Here is a 14962-nt window from a genome sequence, read left to right as displayed (position 1 = left end):
TTACACACAGCCTGCACCCCGCAGTGGGGCTGGCTCCCGGGTCTGCGGAGAAGCAGCACCCACCATCAGCCTTTTGGGGGAAAAACACCTCCTTTTGGGGCAAAAACACCTCCTTTTGGGGCTGGGTGAAACAGAGAAAAAAAACAGAGAAACCCAAGAGGGCCACGGTCTCTAGGTACCTTTCTGCGAGTCTTTCTAGCCCAAAACAAGTGCGTTTTGGGTTTTTTTCTACCTTTTCATACTCTTTTTTCTAGTCTTCTGCATCGAAGACCCCTGATATGAGGCTGCGGCCTGCGGTGGCTCTGGCATCCCCCTGATCCCATTCCTGGGGCAGTGAGCTCGTGGTTTTTCGGGGAAAATGTGTACCCCCCCTGCCCTGCCTTGCCTTTTCCTTTTGTGCTGCCTTCCCCGTCCCTTCCTGACCCTCCCCGAGCGCCGTCGTGGTTTGTAATAATTTTTTTTACCGGGCGCGCGTCTTTTCCATGACCCAAAACCCCAAAAAGCTGCACCAGGAGCCCAGAATTTGGGGGTCGGGAGCCCAAAAAGCCCCCAGCGGGGGTGCCCTGCGCCTCGCTGCTCCCTATTTCCCCCCTCCCCGCGGGGCGCTGCTGCAGGAACCTCACCCCAAAAGTCACCCCAAAACGTCCCCAAAAATCCCCTCGGGGTCCCCTCTCCGGGCCAGCAGGGCCACCGAAGCATCCCCAAAAATCCCCTCGGGGCCAGCAGGGTTGGAAGGGAAAAATCTACAGGGGGGGGTGCCCGGGTGTGGGTTTTTTGTTGTTTTTTTGGTTGTTTTTTTTTTGGGGTGGGGGGAGGATTTTTGGGGGTTTGTAATGGGGCGCAGGGAGGTCGGCATCGTGGTGTAGCGCATCCCCATCCCTCGTGGTCTGTGTGTGCTCGGTGGAAATCAATAAAATAAAAGTTGGGATTTGTTTCAAGGCTCCCGTGGTGGTGTCGTGCGGGGGCGGGATGGGGGCAAGAGGGGGGGGGGCTGCGGGATGGAGTTTTCCCCATTTTTTTGTAGGTTTTGTAGGTTTTGTAGGTTTGGTGGGGTTGGGACGGCAGCACTTTGCAGGCCGCGTTTTTGGGGTGGTTTCCCTCGGGTGCCCTCAGCGGCGCTAATTGCCTCCGGTAATTCGTTAGGCGGGGGAGAGCCGGGGGGATGTGGGGGGGTGCTGGGGGCGTTGGGGCAGTGCCCACGGGGCCAGGCAGGTGGGAGCTCTGCGGGGCCTCTGCACCGGTCCTCGTCCTGTCTGCTCCGGGTTCTCCTTTCCCTCTTCAATTTTTTCTTTTTTTTTTTTTTTTTTTTTTTTTTTTCCTTCCCCCCCCTTTCTCTTTTTCCCCTTTCTTTTCCCTTTTCCATTTTTTCTTTTTTTTTTTCCTTTTTTTCCTTTTTTTCCTTTCCCATTTCTTTTTCCCTTTCCTTTCCCTTCCTTTCTCTTTTCCCATTTTTTCCCTTTTCTCTTTTCCCCTTTCTTTTTTTTCCCTTTTATTTTCCTTTTTCCTTATTCTCTTCTCTTCTCTTCTCTTCTCTTCTCTTCTCTTCTCTTCTCTTCTCTTCTCTTCTCTTCCCTCTTCCCATTTTTTCCCTTTTCCAATTTCTCTTTTATTTTTTTCTTTTCCCAATTCTTTTCTTTTCCATTTTCTTTTCTTTCTTTTCCTATTTTTTATTTTCTTTTATTTTTTTTCTTTTTTTCCCCAATTCTTTTCTTTCTTTTTTTTCTTTTCCCATTTTCTTCCTTTCCTTTTTTTTCTTTTTTTTTCTTTTCCCTTTTTTTTTCCTTTTCTTTTCATTTTTCTTTTTTTACCTTTTCTTTTCTTTTCTTTTCTTTTCTTTTCTTTTCTTTTCTTTTCTTTTCTTTTCTTTTCTTTTCTTTTCTTTTCTTTTCTTTTCTTTTCTTTTCTTTTCTTTTCTTTTCTCTTTTCCCATTTCTCCCCTTTTCTTTTCCCTTTTCCCCATTTCCCATTTTTCCCATTTTTGTCCCCTTTCCCTTATTTCCCCTCCCCACGTTCCTTCCCCTCCTTTCCCCTTACACCGCAGCAAACCCCGCGCAAGCCACGCCCCCTACATAGACCACGCCCTCTACATAGACCACGCCCCCTACATAGACCACGCCCCCAAGTAGACCACGCCCCATCGTTGACCATACCAGCACAAGACCACGCCCCGCCCCCTCAAACCCCTTCCAAGCCCCGCCCCCTCTTAAGCCCCGCCCCCAATCCCCGCCCCTTCCCCATTCCCACACCCTCCCCCCTCCCTCCCCTCCCTCCCCTCTCCTCTATTGGACAACACCCCTGCCCTTCACCCCCCGCGAGCCAATGGCGGTCGTCCCCCCACAGACCGCGCTGGGCGGGAAGGGGAGGGGCGGTCCTTCCGGTGCGGCGGGGCGGCAGGGGCAGGGCGGCGCCATGTTCCGCCGCAAGCTGTCGGCGCTCGACTACCACAACCCGGGCGGCTTCAGCTGCAGGGGTGAGGGGCCGCGGCCCCCCCGGGGGCTCCGGGACCCCCTCGGGGGGCTCCGTTTCTCCTCACGGGGCTCCGCTCCCCCTCACGGCACTCCCGGCCCCGCGGGGCAGCCGGGCCCGCAGGCCTCACGGCGGCCAGGCCCGGCCCAGGGCCTCAGGGTCCCCTCAGGGCCCCCTCACGGCCCCCTCAGGACCCCCCCGGCCCCCTCAGGGTCCCCTCACGGCCCCGTCCCGGCGGCGTTGCGGAGCTCGGGGCCCTGAGGGTGCCTCACAGCCCTCACAGGCCCGGCAGGCGGCTCTATTCGTGCGCGGCGTGCCGTCTTTTTGTCGTATTTTCGTGTTTTTTTGGTTAAAAGGGCGTTGTGGCAGGCGTTACGGAGAGGCAGTGTGTGCTGCTGGGGATCGGCTGCTTCACGGCGTGGGTTCAGGGCTCATATCTCTTTCCAGGCTCATCTGCTGTTACCGTGCACCCCTAGCTCTTTGTAGCTGGCATTTCTTTTCCTCAAGGGTTTGTTTTGGCGGTGTGGAAGCTGTAAAAGGCGTCATTGAAAGCTGTAATTCACGTATGTTGTGAGCAGGTGTTTCTTCCACCACCTTCAGGAGCCTTAGGATGTGTAGGAATTGGAGAAATTACTGAAAGCTGTAATTCACGTATGCGTAGAAGCTGTAAAAGTTGTTATTGAAAGCTTTAATTCAATTACGTTGTGACCGTGTGTTCCTTAGACCACCTTCAGGGGCAGCAGGAGACTTTGATCACACAGAAGAAACCCCTAACAGGTAGAAATAGTCCATGATGAAGTCCTCGTCCCTGCTGGGAAACCAGTGTGCTTACCCCAGTCTGATCTGAGGTTATTCACCTTGTTAACTCTGGATATTCAAACTCATCCAGTGCCCAAGTGTCAGCTGGTTTTTGAGGTGCTGGTGGTGCTCAAGAGCTGCGAAGCACAGGTGCAAAGAAATTGCTTTGTCTGCATCTTTGGAGAGCAGTCTTTGTGTTGTGGAGCTCCAGCTCTGAGGGATGAAATGTTGGGCCAACAACCCAGAAAGGCTGAGGCAACAGAGAAGGAAGGAAGAAAATGCCCCTGTGTAGTCATGGATCTGTGTGCGTTGTTATTTTGGTGCAGAAAAGGTTTTTTTGCAGCATGGGACACGTTTGTCTGGGCAGCAGAGTTAGGAGCTGAACTTCTTAATGTCATCGTTTCACTTTTTCTTCTTTGCTTAGTAATTATAATTGAATTCCTAATAAAAACAGTGTTTTGGCTGATGCCTTTTAGTGTAATCCATCAACCATAGCAATTTCAAAGTGAAAAAAGCTTAGACTGTTGAGTTTTGGTCAGAGGTTATCCTGGAATACATGATTTTAGCGTTAAGTACATCTTTCTTCATGATAATAAATGAAAGTGCCCAGGGGCACCGGCGTTTGTATGAATTGGATCAGAATTTCGGGGCTCGTTTTTGCCCTGAAGGTGTTGGTTGACTTTTGCTCTCTTTATTTCTCCCTGCAGATGAAACAGAATTCAGGAATTTCATCGTCTGGCTTGAAGACCAGAAAATCAGGCACTACAAGATTGAAGACCGAGGGAATTTAAGGAACATACACAGCGATGACTGGCCCAAAGCATTCGAAAAGGTATTTTGGTGTTTTAAAAGCACAAACTTAACTATAAATGTGTCGTATGTCAGTGACAATTCACGGCTTCTGCAGTGGTTGAGTGTAACCAACTGAACGCTTGTCCTGCGCCTCAACTTTTCCATTTCTGGGAATTTAAATGTGTAACTGCAGCCAAGCTGTAGGAGTTCAGCTGGTAGAGCTTTTTGTGTGTGACTTTCACTCAGCCACGTTTTTGGAATAGCTTCTGCCCTAATCTTCCTTGCCTGAATTGATTTAGCTGTTGAAATTGGCCACAAACAAACACCTTTTTCTGCGTTATGGTTTTTCTGTACCAAAATGAGACTGGATCAGGCTGATACAGTCACAAGCGTTGCGAGGGGCTGAAATCAAGCTGCTGCAGCTCAACTCTGCACCTCCTAGATGATTTTCCACTGCTGGGGCAAGGAGTGGCAAGCAGCCATGGCTCTGCGAGCAATCTCCTGCGTGCTTGTGAGCGCTTTGAGTCACCGTCGGCTGGTTCTGTGTTCGTTCCCGCTTCCTTTCTCTCACAACAGCCCCAGGAGGAGCTGAAAATGCTGCTCCTGGTGCTCGCTGCCCGTTCATCTCACTTGTTTTTCCTGGAACTGTTCATCTCGTTTGCTGCCCGGAAGGTTTGGAGCTGCAGTGCTCGTGCTATGCTGGTGGGAGCCTAAAGCACAGTGCCAAGGCTGATGCTGGGGTAGTGCTCTGAGTTTTCAACGTGTGTGATACCAGAATTACTGGCTGCTGGTGCTGTTGTGGTGTCAGTGGTATGTAATCTTGCCTGGTGAAGCCAGGTTGCCCTTCTCTGCGTGCCTGCCAGCAGAGCTCACCAGCTCATGTGCATCCCAGCCTCACTTTGTCCTGCCTTATTGCACACAATTTTCCCTCAAGGGAAAAATTGCTCGTGCTGCCCCCTCAGAATCCTCTCATTTTGGTGCAGATGGTTTAAGGGCATTGTTGTACCTTGGTACCAGTATATGTGGTATCTTTGGGTTGCATCGTTCCTCCTTCCTGCTTTAGAAGGGAGGCTTTGCTGTGCTAGGTTCTCTGTCCTCCTCTCCCTTGCCTCTGCTCACTGCGTAAAGAGAAGGGTGTTTGAATTGTCTGGATGTCAGTGTGACAGTGAATGGCATCAGTTACTCAGGAAAAAGCAGGTTCCATTATTAAATGGCAGACTGGAGCAAGCGTTGGGCTGCTCTCACATGCCTCAGGTGGATTAGATGCTGCAGCAGGATGTTCTGTAATGATGCTTCTTGTTAATAATTATCTTCTAACAACTGTAGGGACTGTTCACAAAGCAGCTCTGTGCTCCTAGCTAATTCATACGAGTGTTTCCTTCCAGTCATTAACACCTCTTCCTTTTCTCCTCCTCCTGCTCCGCAGTACATGAAGGATGTGAACTGTCCCTTCAAAATCCAGGAGCGACAAGAAACGGTGGACTGGCTCCTTGGCTTAGCAGTTCGGCTCGAGTACGGAGATAACGGTAAGATGAACTCCTCCAGTGCTTCTCGTTGGTGGAGAACCTGTGTGGCTATTTAATGTTACGGGGTGTTTGTCAAATTAAGACAACGTCAAAAGTATAAATTGAAATGCAATTTCATGTGCTTGATTTGGCAGCGTATTTAGATGGGAACTGTTTCCCTTCAGCTCAGCTCCTGCAGGACAGTGCAGCACCACACTCACATTTGCTGCTCTATTTCTGGATGTAGCCAAACCCGTTGTATATATTTATCCCCTTCTCCCTGTGGTGTTGCCTTTACGAGAACTTACTCCAAAGTCTGCTGCGTGCTTTTTCTTTAACAGTGTGTACATTCAAATAAATTAAGATATTCTTAAAGCCTTGTTCAATGGGGAATAGATCCTGAACCCTTGGGAACTGGGACAAGGGTATGAAAGAGTTGAATTGAGCCTCCACGGTCAGCAGCAGTGCGTTTGCAGGGAGAGTGCTGTACATTACAAATGTAATTAGTGCAAGCATTATAATAGGCAGAGTGCTGTTTTCCATTACCTTTAATTGCTGCAGGGCTGAGCTCTGCCCAAGACAAGGATGGGATATGAATACCTGAACCCCATAAAGCTGGTTCTTGGTCTGCTGTGCTGGAGAAAGTGAGCTGCCTTGGACTCAGGTTTATGTGAGGATGGAGGAAACGGCAGAGGTTCCACCTCCAAATACTTGAAAAGCACATTTGTGGGGCATTTCTGGAATGCTGCAGTCTGTAAAACAAAGCCTGTGTTGGAAGTGGTTCGTTCACTGCTTAGAACCACTTTGAGTCTGCAGATCTTGATCCCTGCGTACACCCCTGGTAAAGGCCAAGGGCCGGTCTAAGGTGAACTGATGGCAGCTGCAGCTTGTTCAGCTGCCTTCTGGAGAGCTGAGCGTGCACCACACCCCAAAAACACAGCAAGTTTGGCTCTAAACTTCTAACTAGTCATTTTTTAATGAGCCCTAACACTGATCGTATTTACTTCTCAATTTAACAGCTGACAAGTATAAGGACTCTACCCCTGATGGTGCTAAGAATACTGACAATACAGCAAAAAACGCAGAACCGCTGATTAACTTGGACGGTAAGTGTGCAACGGCGTTGGAAATGATGGCTGCGTCATACACAGATGTGTTCTGTGGCCTGCGTGAAGTTCTTTGGATTCAAAGCTGTTACAATACTGTGATACAACTTTTTAAAGCCATGTTTAAAGCTTTAGGAATGCAGGGTTCTTATACTTCTTTTTAATGCTGTCCCAAACTTTCCCTGCGAACAGTGTTCTGAAAGTTACTTCGAGTTGTTTATATCTGCGTGCCTGGACATAAAGGACAGAGAAGCTGCTCCGTTTGAATACCAGGTGTCTGGGTGTGCACTGGTGCAGACCTTTCCCTCCTGGGGAAGGGCAGGGGCAGCAGAATGAGGTACCCAGAGACTTGAGCAGATACAGAGAAGGTGGGAGGGCTCTGAGCAGGCAGTGAGGAAGCAGCTGTTTTGTGTTTTTTGTTTTTTTTTTTTACCTTTTCCTCATGACCACTATCTTTCTTGATGGCTAGGCACACTTGTAACAAGTAGAACTGGTGGGAAAGCAGCCACTAAAAATAGCCTGAAATCCCCCAAATCTTCCCTCATTACTCCTTGTACAGAAAGACAGCTGGAGCTGGCCCTACTCCCAGCCAGCAGGCAGAGATAGAAAGATTTCTAAAAGAGAATATCTTCACGATGGGCTTTAATTTCAAAACCTTAACACCGGTTTCCTTTGTAGTAGGACGTACGTAACGTGCTCTGCATTGGAAGCAAAGCATGTTTGTGCTTGGATGGGGTTCTACAACCCGCTTACAAAGCCTCGTGGCACATTTCCACGGCTTTGTATCTTTTATAACCTTATGCAGGCTTCAGCCTTGCGCCGGGCTGAGCGCTTCCCTTCTGTTACTGCTGCAGTGACTGGGTGCTTGCTGCCGTGCCTGTGTGGCCTGCACACTTGAGGGCAATCTGGTACCGTGGAATCAGGAAGCTAATTGTCTTCTGCAGCCAGTTTATCTGTCTTTTTTGTTTTTGTTATTTTTTATTTTTTTTTACAGTGAATAATCCTGATTTCAAGGCTGGAGTGATGGCTTTGGCTAATCTGCTTCAGATCCAGCGACATGATGATTACTTGGTAATGCTTAAGGTGAGCTTCACGGTTTTCAGGTCTCCTTTTTCTTCTTCCTCCGGTGGCTAATGTGCATGTAATACCTTGTGGTGCACATTTACTGATAACTATGGCTTTTTTAGGAACAAAGAGAAAGTATGGGCCTTTCCACGTAGATAAGAACACACAGTATAAATCACAGAAATTAATGCAGGGATAATTACCTTGGTAAACAGTTTGATTGTAGCTGAGTTCCGGGAATTGCAATGCTAGCTGAGAACTGTTGTTCAGGTTTTGAAGTGCTTTAGGTTAGCAGAAGTTGCTGTTTGGTGAGGTCTCTGCAAGCCTCAGAAATATTGAGGAACATGCTTGAAGACTAGCATTGCTTTCCAAATCTAGAAATGAAAAGAGAAACTTGAAAACAGAGGCTAAGGGATGCAAAGGATGCTTTAAAGCAACACAGGGAGAAGCCACAGTTAGATGCTGCCTCCTCATGACTTTTGGTCCTATGAATCCTTTATTCCTTGTCACTACCAAAGTCTGTTTAGTTTATTCTTGACAGCTGATTATAGCCCTTAAATGCAGTAAGTAAGCAAATAAATTTTGTAAAGATATTCCTTGTGATTTTGGGAGAATTAGTGATTTAGTGTTGGAACTTTGTTACCTGTAAATGTCAGGTTGAGGCTGTGTTCTCCAAGCCCTGTATTTAGTGAGGTGGGAGCAATCCAGAGTTCCCACGTGATCATGCCATAATATGGAAATACACTTGGTTTTGTTTGGCACCAAAGTAAGCTTATTTCACCGAATAACAGGAGAATAATGCCCATTCGTTGCAATATGCTAAATTTATCTTGGAGAAACTCATGCAATGAATGGGTGGTGAAGTTTGTATAGGTGGGTAAGTCTGTAACAGGTAAGGCACTATCGTATTAGCCTGGGTTCCTGAGGAAATGATGACCTAGAGTTATCCTGTCAGCCACTTTCTCCTTCTCAGCCCTTGTCCAGCAGAATTCCTTCAGCTGCTCTTCCAGCTGTGTCTCAAGGCTAGCAACCTTTATCTGGGTCCACCTATTTGGTACTAACAACCCAGAATGTGTTGTCTGTGTGAATGTATTTACATTTTTGTCATTCTTTCAGCATTTCTAGTCTCGCTATTTTTTTGGGTGGAGGTAGTTGGACAAAACCACGAGCCTGAATTTTTCCTCTTTTTAATTGCCTTAAGAACAGATTCTTGTGATGGCAATTTCTGTTGCACAAACAGCAGCAATGCTGGCCTGCAAGGCTAGATGATAATGAAATGTGTCAGTGAAAGTCTTCATTTCTACCCCACATTGCCTGTTGCAGTGCCCATACGTAGAGATTATGATGCATGTTCAGGAGTTTAAAGTTAAACTTATCAAATCACTTCTCATATCCAGGCCAGTTCCCTCAGTTAGGTTCCTAGAAATGCTCACTGACAGCTTCATAGGATCACGTCTCCACTCTAATCATGAACAAAACCAGGAGAAATCGTGGGGGAGAAACATGAAGCAGCACGACTGCTGCTGTCACGTTGGGCTATTCATCAGGGAAAGTCTGCAGAATGTTTTTGACAGACCAAGTGTTTTTTTGGTGGAAGAATGCCTGCCTGGTATTTCTTTGTTAGTTTCTAGAGGCATTTCCAGCTGTAGGTATCACAGCTAATAGTTCAGTAGGATTTTGGGCTGTGTTCTGGAGCCAGTAAAAGCAGGTGAGCAGCAGGATTGATAAGACTCTTCTTGTTTCTCTGTCTAAATCTTTTCTTCGTCATTTTAAAGCCTGGTTGGGGAGCCTCTTTCCAAGTTTCTCTGCATGTGGAAGGTGGCTCAGTACCTACTGAAAGATCCCTGTGGAAGGAATTCCTTCCTGAAGAAGCAGCATTGTTGCAGCATTAGAGGTGGAGCAGTGTAATCCAGGCAGTGTAAGCTCAAAAATAAAAATACTGCTGCTTTGGGATCGTTAGCAACTTATTTTAGGAATGGCAAACTTTCTTGGCTGTTCCTAGTGCTTAGCAGTTTCTGGCCCAGTGGTGGCTGAAATGAAAAGTGTAGCGCCCTCACCTCTTTTGGTTAACCTTTCCCTAGCCAACTCTGCCTGTGTAAGCTGCTCCTTACAAGTTGTGCTATTCACAGAGCTTTAAGGTCTGAAGGAGTTCTCCAAAAGTCTCTCGCAAAGCTGTGGTTATGCTAGCTTAAATCGTTGGCTCCTTTTCCCATGGATTGTCTGTGAAATGCATCAAGACGTAAATGAATGACTCTGGCCTTTAAATGTTTTTTTTTTCCTAGGCGATTCGCATCTTGGTTCAAGAGCGCTTGACGCAGGATGCCATAGCGAAGGCCAACCAGTCCAAGGAGGTTTGTATACACAGTGCACAAAGCCGGTGTTAATTGTTCAGCGCCTGCCATCTCTGTCAAAGTGGGTGCTGTTCAAACACTTCGCTTAATTGGGTGCTGAAAACTTGCTTTGCTTTGGCAGTTCTGAACCTGAAAGACCCGAGGGGAGCATGCAGAGCTCTTTCCTCAGTTCTGTGCAAAGTGTGCCTGTACCATACCACAAGTGAGCAGCTGTTTTCCCATCTTAGTGTCTGCTAAAGGGTTACTGTTCATCGCAGCAGGACCACAGCACCCAAAGAAATAGATGCCCTGGCTTTCCTTGGAATCAGCAGGGTTGGCTGCGTAAGCAGGTGAAACATTCCTTGTATGGAGTGTTGTGCTGCTCACGTCTCACGCCTTTGAAGGATGGGATGTTGGTCACCCAGCTCCTCTCTCCCTTCCCCCTGAGTGAGAAACGGTGAAGGAAATGTCTACAATTAAGCCTCAGATTCTGCAGAATGATTTCTTAACAACGAGCTGCCTGTGAGACGTTGTTTGTGGGTCGGATGAATAATGCGCCAGCGATTCTCTGTCAATGACTGTTTTTCCAGATTGTCATTTCTTAAACATCCCAGTTCTCCAGCACTTGGCAGAGCAGCTGTTGGCATTGGGTATCGAGGGAAGGGAGCCTCTCCTGCCCTGCAGATTGTGTTTAGAAATGTCCCTGCTAAAGCAACTGGCTCTGGTCAAAGAGGGCGAGTCCCTTCATCTTTCCTGGCAGCTGTTCTGAGCAGCCCGTGCTTTATTTGTTATCATAACGCTGCTCGTGGTGTTTACTAAGTGGCAACTGCAGGTGCTCAGGAACACAGTGCAGTCAGTCATTGCCAGAAGCCTTGGAACAGTAAATCAGAGCTTTGGACTCTGATATCAGAAGATATAATAGAGCAGGAAAATACAAAAGCAGCTGGGATCGCTGCGTTCATTTCAGTTTCTTTAACTGCTGCTAATAAAAGGCTAGCTTTTGTTGTTGTTTACATAGCTGCAAAGCTGACATGCAGGGATCAAAATGGGATTTTCCAAGTTTGGCAGAAGATCTTTGAGGATCAGTGCATTTTCTCATACCAAATAAAAAACAATATTTGGTATGTCCTCAGAGCATGGTCAGGTTGAAATGTCCCTGTGTCACCGAGCGTGATAACGTCACTGGAAGCATATTCTCGTGATGAATATTAATTTCCAAGCGAGGTGGTGAAAAGGCAGAGGGTTGGAGGCAGGGAAACAGCTTTGTCTGCGCCAGGAGTGATCGTCAGTATCATAATACGCTGGATAAATGGAGAAAATATCTAAACCAGTGGGGACAGCTGGGTCACGGGATGGGAACTCGGGAAAATAAACCTCTGCTCCTGGCTTTGGCTGGCTTGGAAATGGCCAGGATACCAGCCAGTGACACTCTGTATTAAGTCTTGACCCTGGAAATGGTTTATAATTGTTTGGCTTCTGCATGGCTGAGGACTTAATGCATCTCGTGACATTTTGTATATTCTTGGCGATGTCAAGATATGGTGGGGATAAGATAAAATAGACGTAGAAAGGTCCTCGCTGAGGGATGTGCATGAAGACTGTGCAGAGGAAACTTGCACTGCTGTGCGTGCGGTTTACAAAATAAAATGAGATTTATCTTGGGCTGTCAAGCTACAGTTTTAAAGATAAGGAAGACAGGTTTTAAAAAATAATATTTTGAATGGCTTGCAGTTCGGTGTCTGGACAGGATTCAGATCGGTACCAACAGGCTCTGAGCCTGTCTTAGGCTTCCCTTACCTAGTATCCTAGGTAAGTACAACAAATGCCATTGAAGCAATCCGTCAGGATCACTTTAAGGGAGTTTAAAGGGTTTAAAGGCACAATAAAGGGGGTACATTTTCCCCCTACTTTGACATCTGGACACTCCTTGCCTTCCGCTCCCAGGGTATCTGGTTTTATTGCCGACAGCTCCAGTTACAGAGGAGATGCCTGCCGTGGTCAGGCCCGTTGCAAGCATTTTGTGCAGCAGTTTGAAATAAAAAATCAGGGTAAAGTGAGGCTGTGAAATGACCTGCTCTGCGTGGTAACAGCTGTAAAGATGCTCTTCATTTCTCTGCCTGTTTGAGGCCACGCTGCAAACGAAGACCTTCCTTTTCTGGTCGTGGCAGCAGTGGTGCTGGGACAGCCCAGTGCCTGCTACGAGACCGCTGCAGGGCTGGGAAGGGCCACGGGCACTGCTCGGCCAAGGACAGCTTCCAGCAGAGGGAGCAGACAGCAGCCTGAACAGCCAAAAGGGAGCTCGCATCAGGGTGGGGGAGCAGGGCAGGGGAAGCAAAGGGGGTCTGAAAACACCACCAGCTTTCTAGTGCCACTGGGGTCACCCCAGTGGAGGTGCCTGCGACAGCCCTGGGGAGTTTGGCTGCAAAGAACTGGCTGAATCAGTGCTTTGCTGCTTTGAAACAGGTTAAGGTGGTCGTGAGGTCTTTGCAGTCTTAAATATGAAGCTTTTAAAGCATGCATATGGGCTGAAACTGCTGGTTTCAGTCTGAAGTGGCACTAGCAGTATTCTTAGCAACAAGCTGTCTAAATTTTAGTGAGTGTGCACTCATGCACATGTGTTTTTAAGATTATATACCCCTTTATACATATTTCTGTGTATATATTTATATAAATGTATATTTTTATATATGCATATATCTACCCTTTTATATTAGGATTTATATTTATATATATATAACCCTTTAAAAGAAAACCTCACTCTGTAGGAGGTTTGTAACCCCATCGCTGTAGAAGCTAATGGGATTGAACTGAATGTTTTTGTTGTGCAGGGCGAATGCTGAGAAGTTATAGCTGGTAAAAGGCAACCTCTAAGATTTTCATTGTTTAAATCAATTTCTGTGTATGTGGAAATATGCTGAACAATCACTCACCCTGACTTCTCCACAGCTCAAGAGGGTGAAAGAAATAGAGCAGTGCTTATAAATAACCGCTAATAAAACCATAAAACTTCTGCTTGCACTGTTTTATAGAGCAAGTGTTTAGAAAATCAAACGTTTAGATTTATTCCGAAGCTCAGCGCTCGAGAAAATGCTTCGGAGGACGCTGATGGAGGCTGCCAGCTCAGTGCTTGAGAAACTCACTTGATTGCAGCTTGCTTCCAAATCAGACAATGCTTTGAAATCTGGCAGCTGTTTAAATGCAAGAGTTACCAAGAAAGCCTAGTTTGTGCGAGCTTTTTATGTGTCTGGTTGGGGATGTTGCTGTATTGGGTGTTCTCCTGCAGTACAGCTGGTTGGCCTTTTAAGGATTGACTATGGGCAGCGTGTATCCAGTGGGACTCTCTCTACAAGGAGGGGAATACTGCGAAGGATGAAGGTTTTTCATCATTAATATTCCGTGCGTGATGCTTCAGGACACAAGGGCAGTCACACAATCAGGCGCGATGACTTTTTGAAGTTGATTGTGTCTGTAAAGGAAAAACTTGTGTCCTCTCCCCTGGTGTAATCTGGTTATCTGGTCTAATACTTGATTTTATTTTCCAGGCATGCAAAATGACGCTTCTAATTGCGTTTGATCATGTTCTTTCTTTTTAAAGGGTTTGCCTGTTGCTTTAGAAAAGCACATTCTGGGTTTTGACACAGGAGGTAAGCAGCTCTCTTGATGTTACTTCTAAATTGCTATGTTTGTCATTGTCAAAGTAGATGACTGTCAAATGTGTAGATAACGTGTACTGATTCTTCTGGAAGCCTGTAGTGGAAAGAATTGCTCCCTCCCAGCTTATTTATGAGCACTCTTGAGCATTTTGTGTTGGAACAAAAAAAAGCACAAATCCTAGCTGTGGAATATATTCAATTGTCTGGGAGCAATGCTTCAGTGACAGCCACATTTGCACCCAGAAGGAATGCCTCTTTTTGCTCTTGTCTTGTACAACCTTACTCCTACCAGCAGAGGACCTCTGTGCTTCTCCCGTGTGTTCCAGCTACCTGATTTACCTAAATCAACCAGATCTAACTAAATCTAACCAGAGGCACTGCAAGTTGGCCTGACCTGATGGTTTTTTTTGTAAGCAAGAGCTGGATGGCACGGGCTCCACTAGCCTGGCTTCACTTTTGCCCCGTGTCCAACTAAATTACTACTTGGAGTGCTTCGTAGTGACCCAGCTTGGCTGGGGATTACTGCACGGGCTGCACAAAGCTGAGTGAGATTTTGCAGAGCACCCTCTGTAGCAGCAGGGAAAGTTCCTGAGAAAGGGACTCTCCCATTTCGAGTATGGAAACTACAGGCATGAATGAGCTGCACAGTGTTAACTTAGATTCAGCTGCTCTTCAGACCTTCAGGTCAGATGTAAATGCCTGACGCTTCTCTTTTTTTGCAACTCTCCCAGATGCTGTTATCAACGAAGCTGCCCAAATTCTGCGACTGCTGCATATAGAGGAGCTCCGAGAGCTGCAAACAAAAATCAACGAGGCGATCGTAGCGGTTCAGGCAATTATTGCTGATCCCAAGACAGACCACAGACTGGGGAAAGTTGGGAGATAAAGGGATTAAAGCTCTTAGTCTCCTGTGTCCTTAGTACAGCTAGGAACTATGTACAACTCGACAACTCTGGCATGCAGTTCAAAATGGATATTATTTTACTGATATGAAAGAAAACAGGAAATTGAATTCCGACTGTTCTAGTGAATTACCGTTTTTTCTTTAAATAAATGAAGTTTGGGAAGTAGAAGCAAGTTGTTCTCGTTAGCTCCGAGTTGGCAAATACGACTTTTTTTTTTTTCGTTGTGTTTGGCTTTGTGTGGAGAAGGGAGTGTTTCGTAAAGGCTCTGGAGATTTCTCTTTTGCTGAGGTCCTGCCCTGTGAACAGCTTGCTCCAGGCTTGCTCGCTGCTTCTCCGCAACCC

The 14962-nt window shown here is 46.8% G+C and overlaps 1 protein-coding gene across 1 annotated transcript; it reads left to right on the top strand.

Moving 5' to 3' along the window:
* The first annotated feature begins 2345 nt into the window (after positions 1-2345).
* Positions 2346-14788, top strand: RTRAF (RNA transcription, translation and transport factor). The gene is made up of 8 exons (XM_084519679.1): positions 2346-2470; positions 3972-4096; positions 5483-5582; positions 6581-6667; positions 7662-7750; positions 10015-10083; positions 13658-13706; positions 14447-14788. Exons 1-8 carry the CDS (start codon positions 2410-2412, stop codon positions 14599-14601), a joined length of 735 nt encoding a protein of 244 aa, XP_084375805.1. The 5' UTR covers positions 2346-2409; the 3' UTR covers positions 14602-14788.
* The last annotated feature ends 174 nt before the right edge of the window (positions 14789-14962 follow it).

The sequence above is a fragment of the Aythya ferina genome, assembly GCF_964211825.1.
Source record: "Aythya ferina genome assembly, chromosome: 5".
Classification (NCBI taxonomy): domain Eukaryota; kingdom Metazoa; phylum Chordata; class Aves; order Anseriformes; family Anatidae; genus Aythya; species Aythya ferina.
Note: the sequence above shows the minus strand (reverse complement) of the source record. Positions and strands in the feature narration are given on the sequence as shown.

Coding starts and splice junctions, on each gene's coding strand:
- RTRAF (XM_084519679.1), top strand. CDS start 2,410: ATGTTCCGCCGCAAGCTGTCGGCGCTCGACTACCACAACCCGGGCGGC. Junction 7,751..10,014: donor ATTACTTGGTAATGCTTAAG/GTGAGCTTCACG, acceptor TTTTTTTCCTAG/GCGATTCGCATCTTGGTTCA. Junction 13,707..14,446: donor TCTGGGTTTTGACACAGGAG/GTAAGCAGCTCT, acceptor CAACTCTCCCAG/ATGCTGTTATCAACGAAGCT.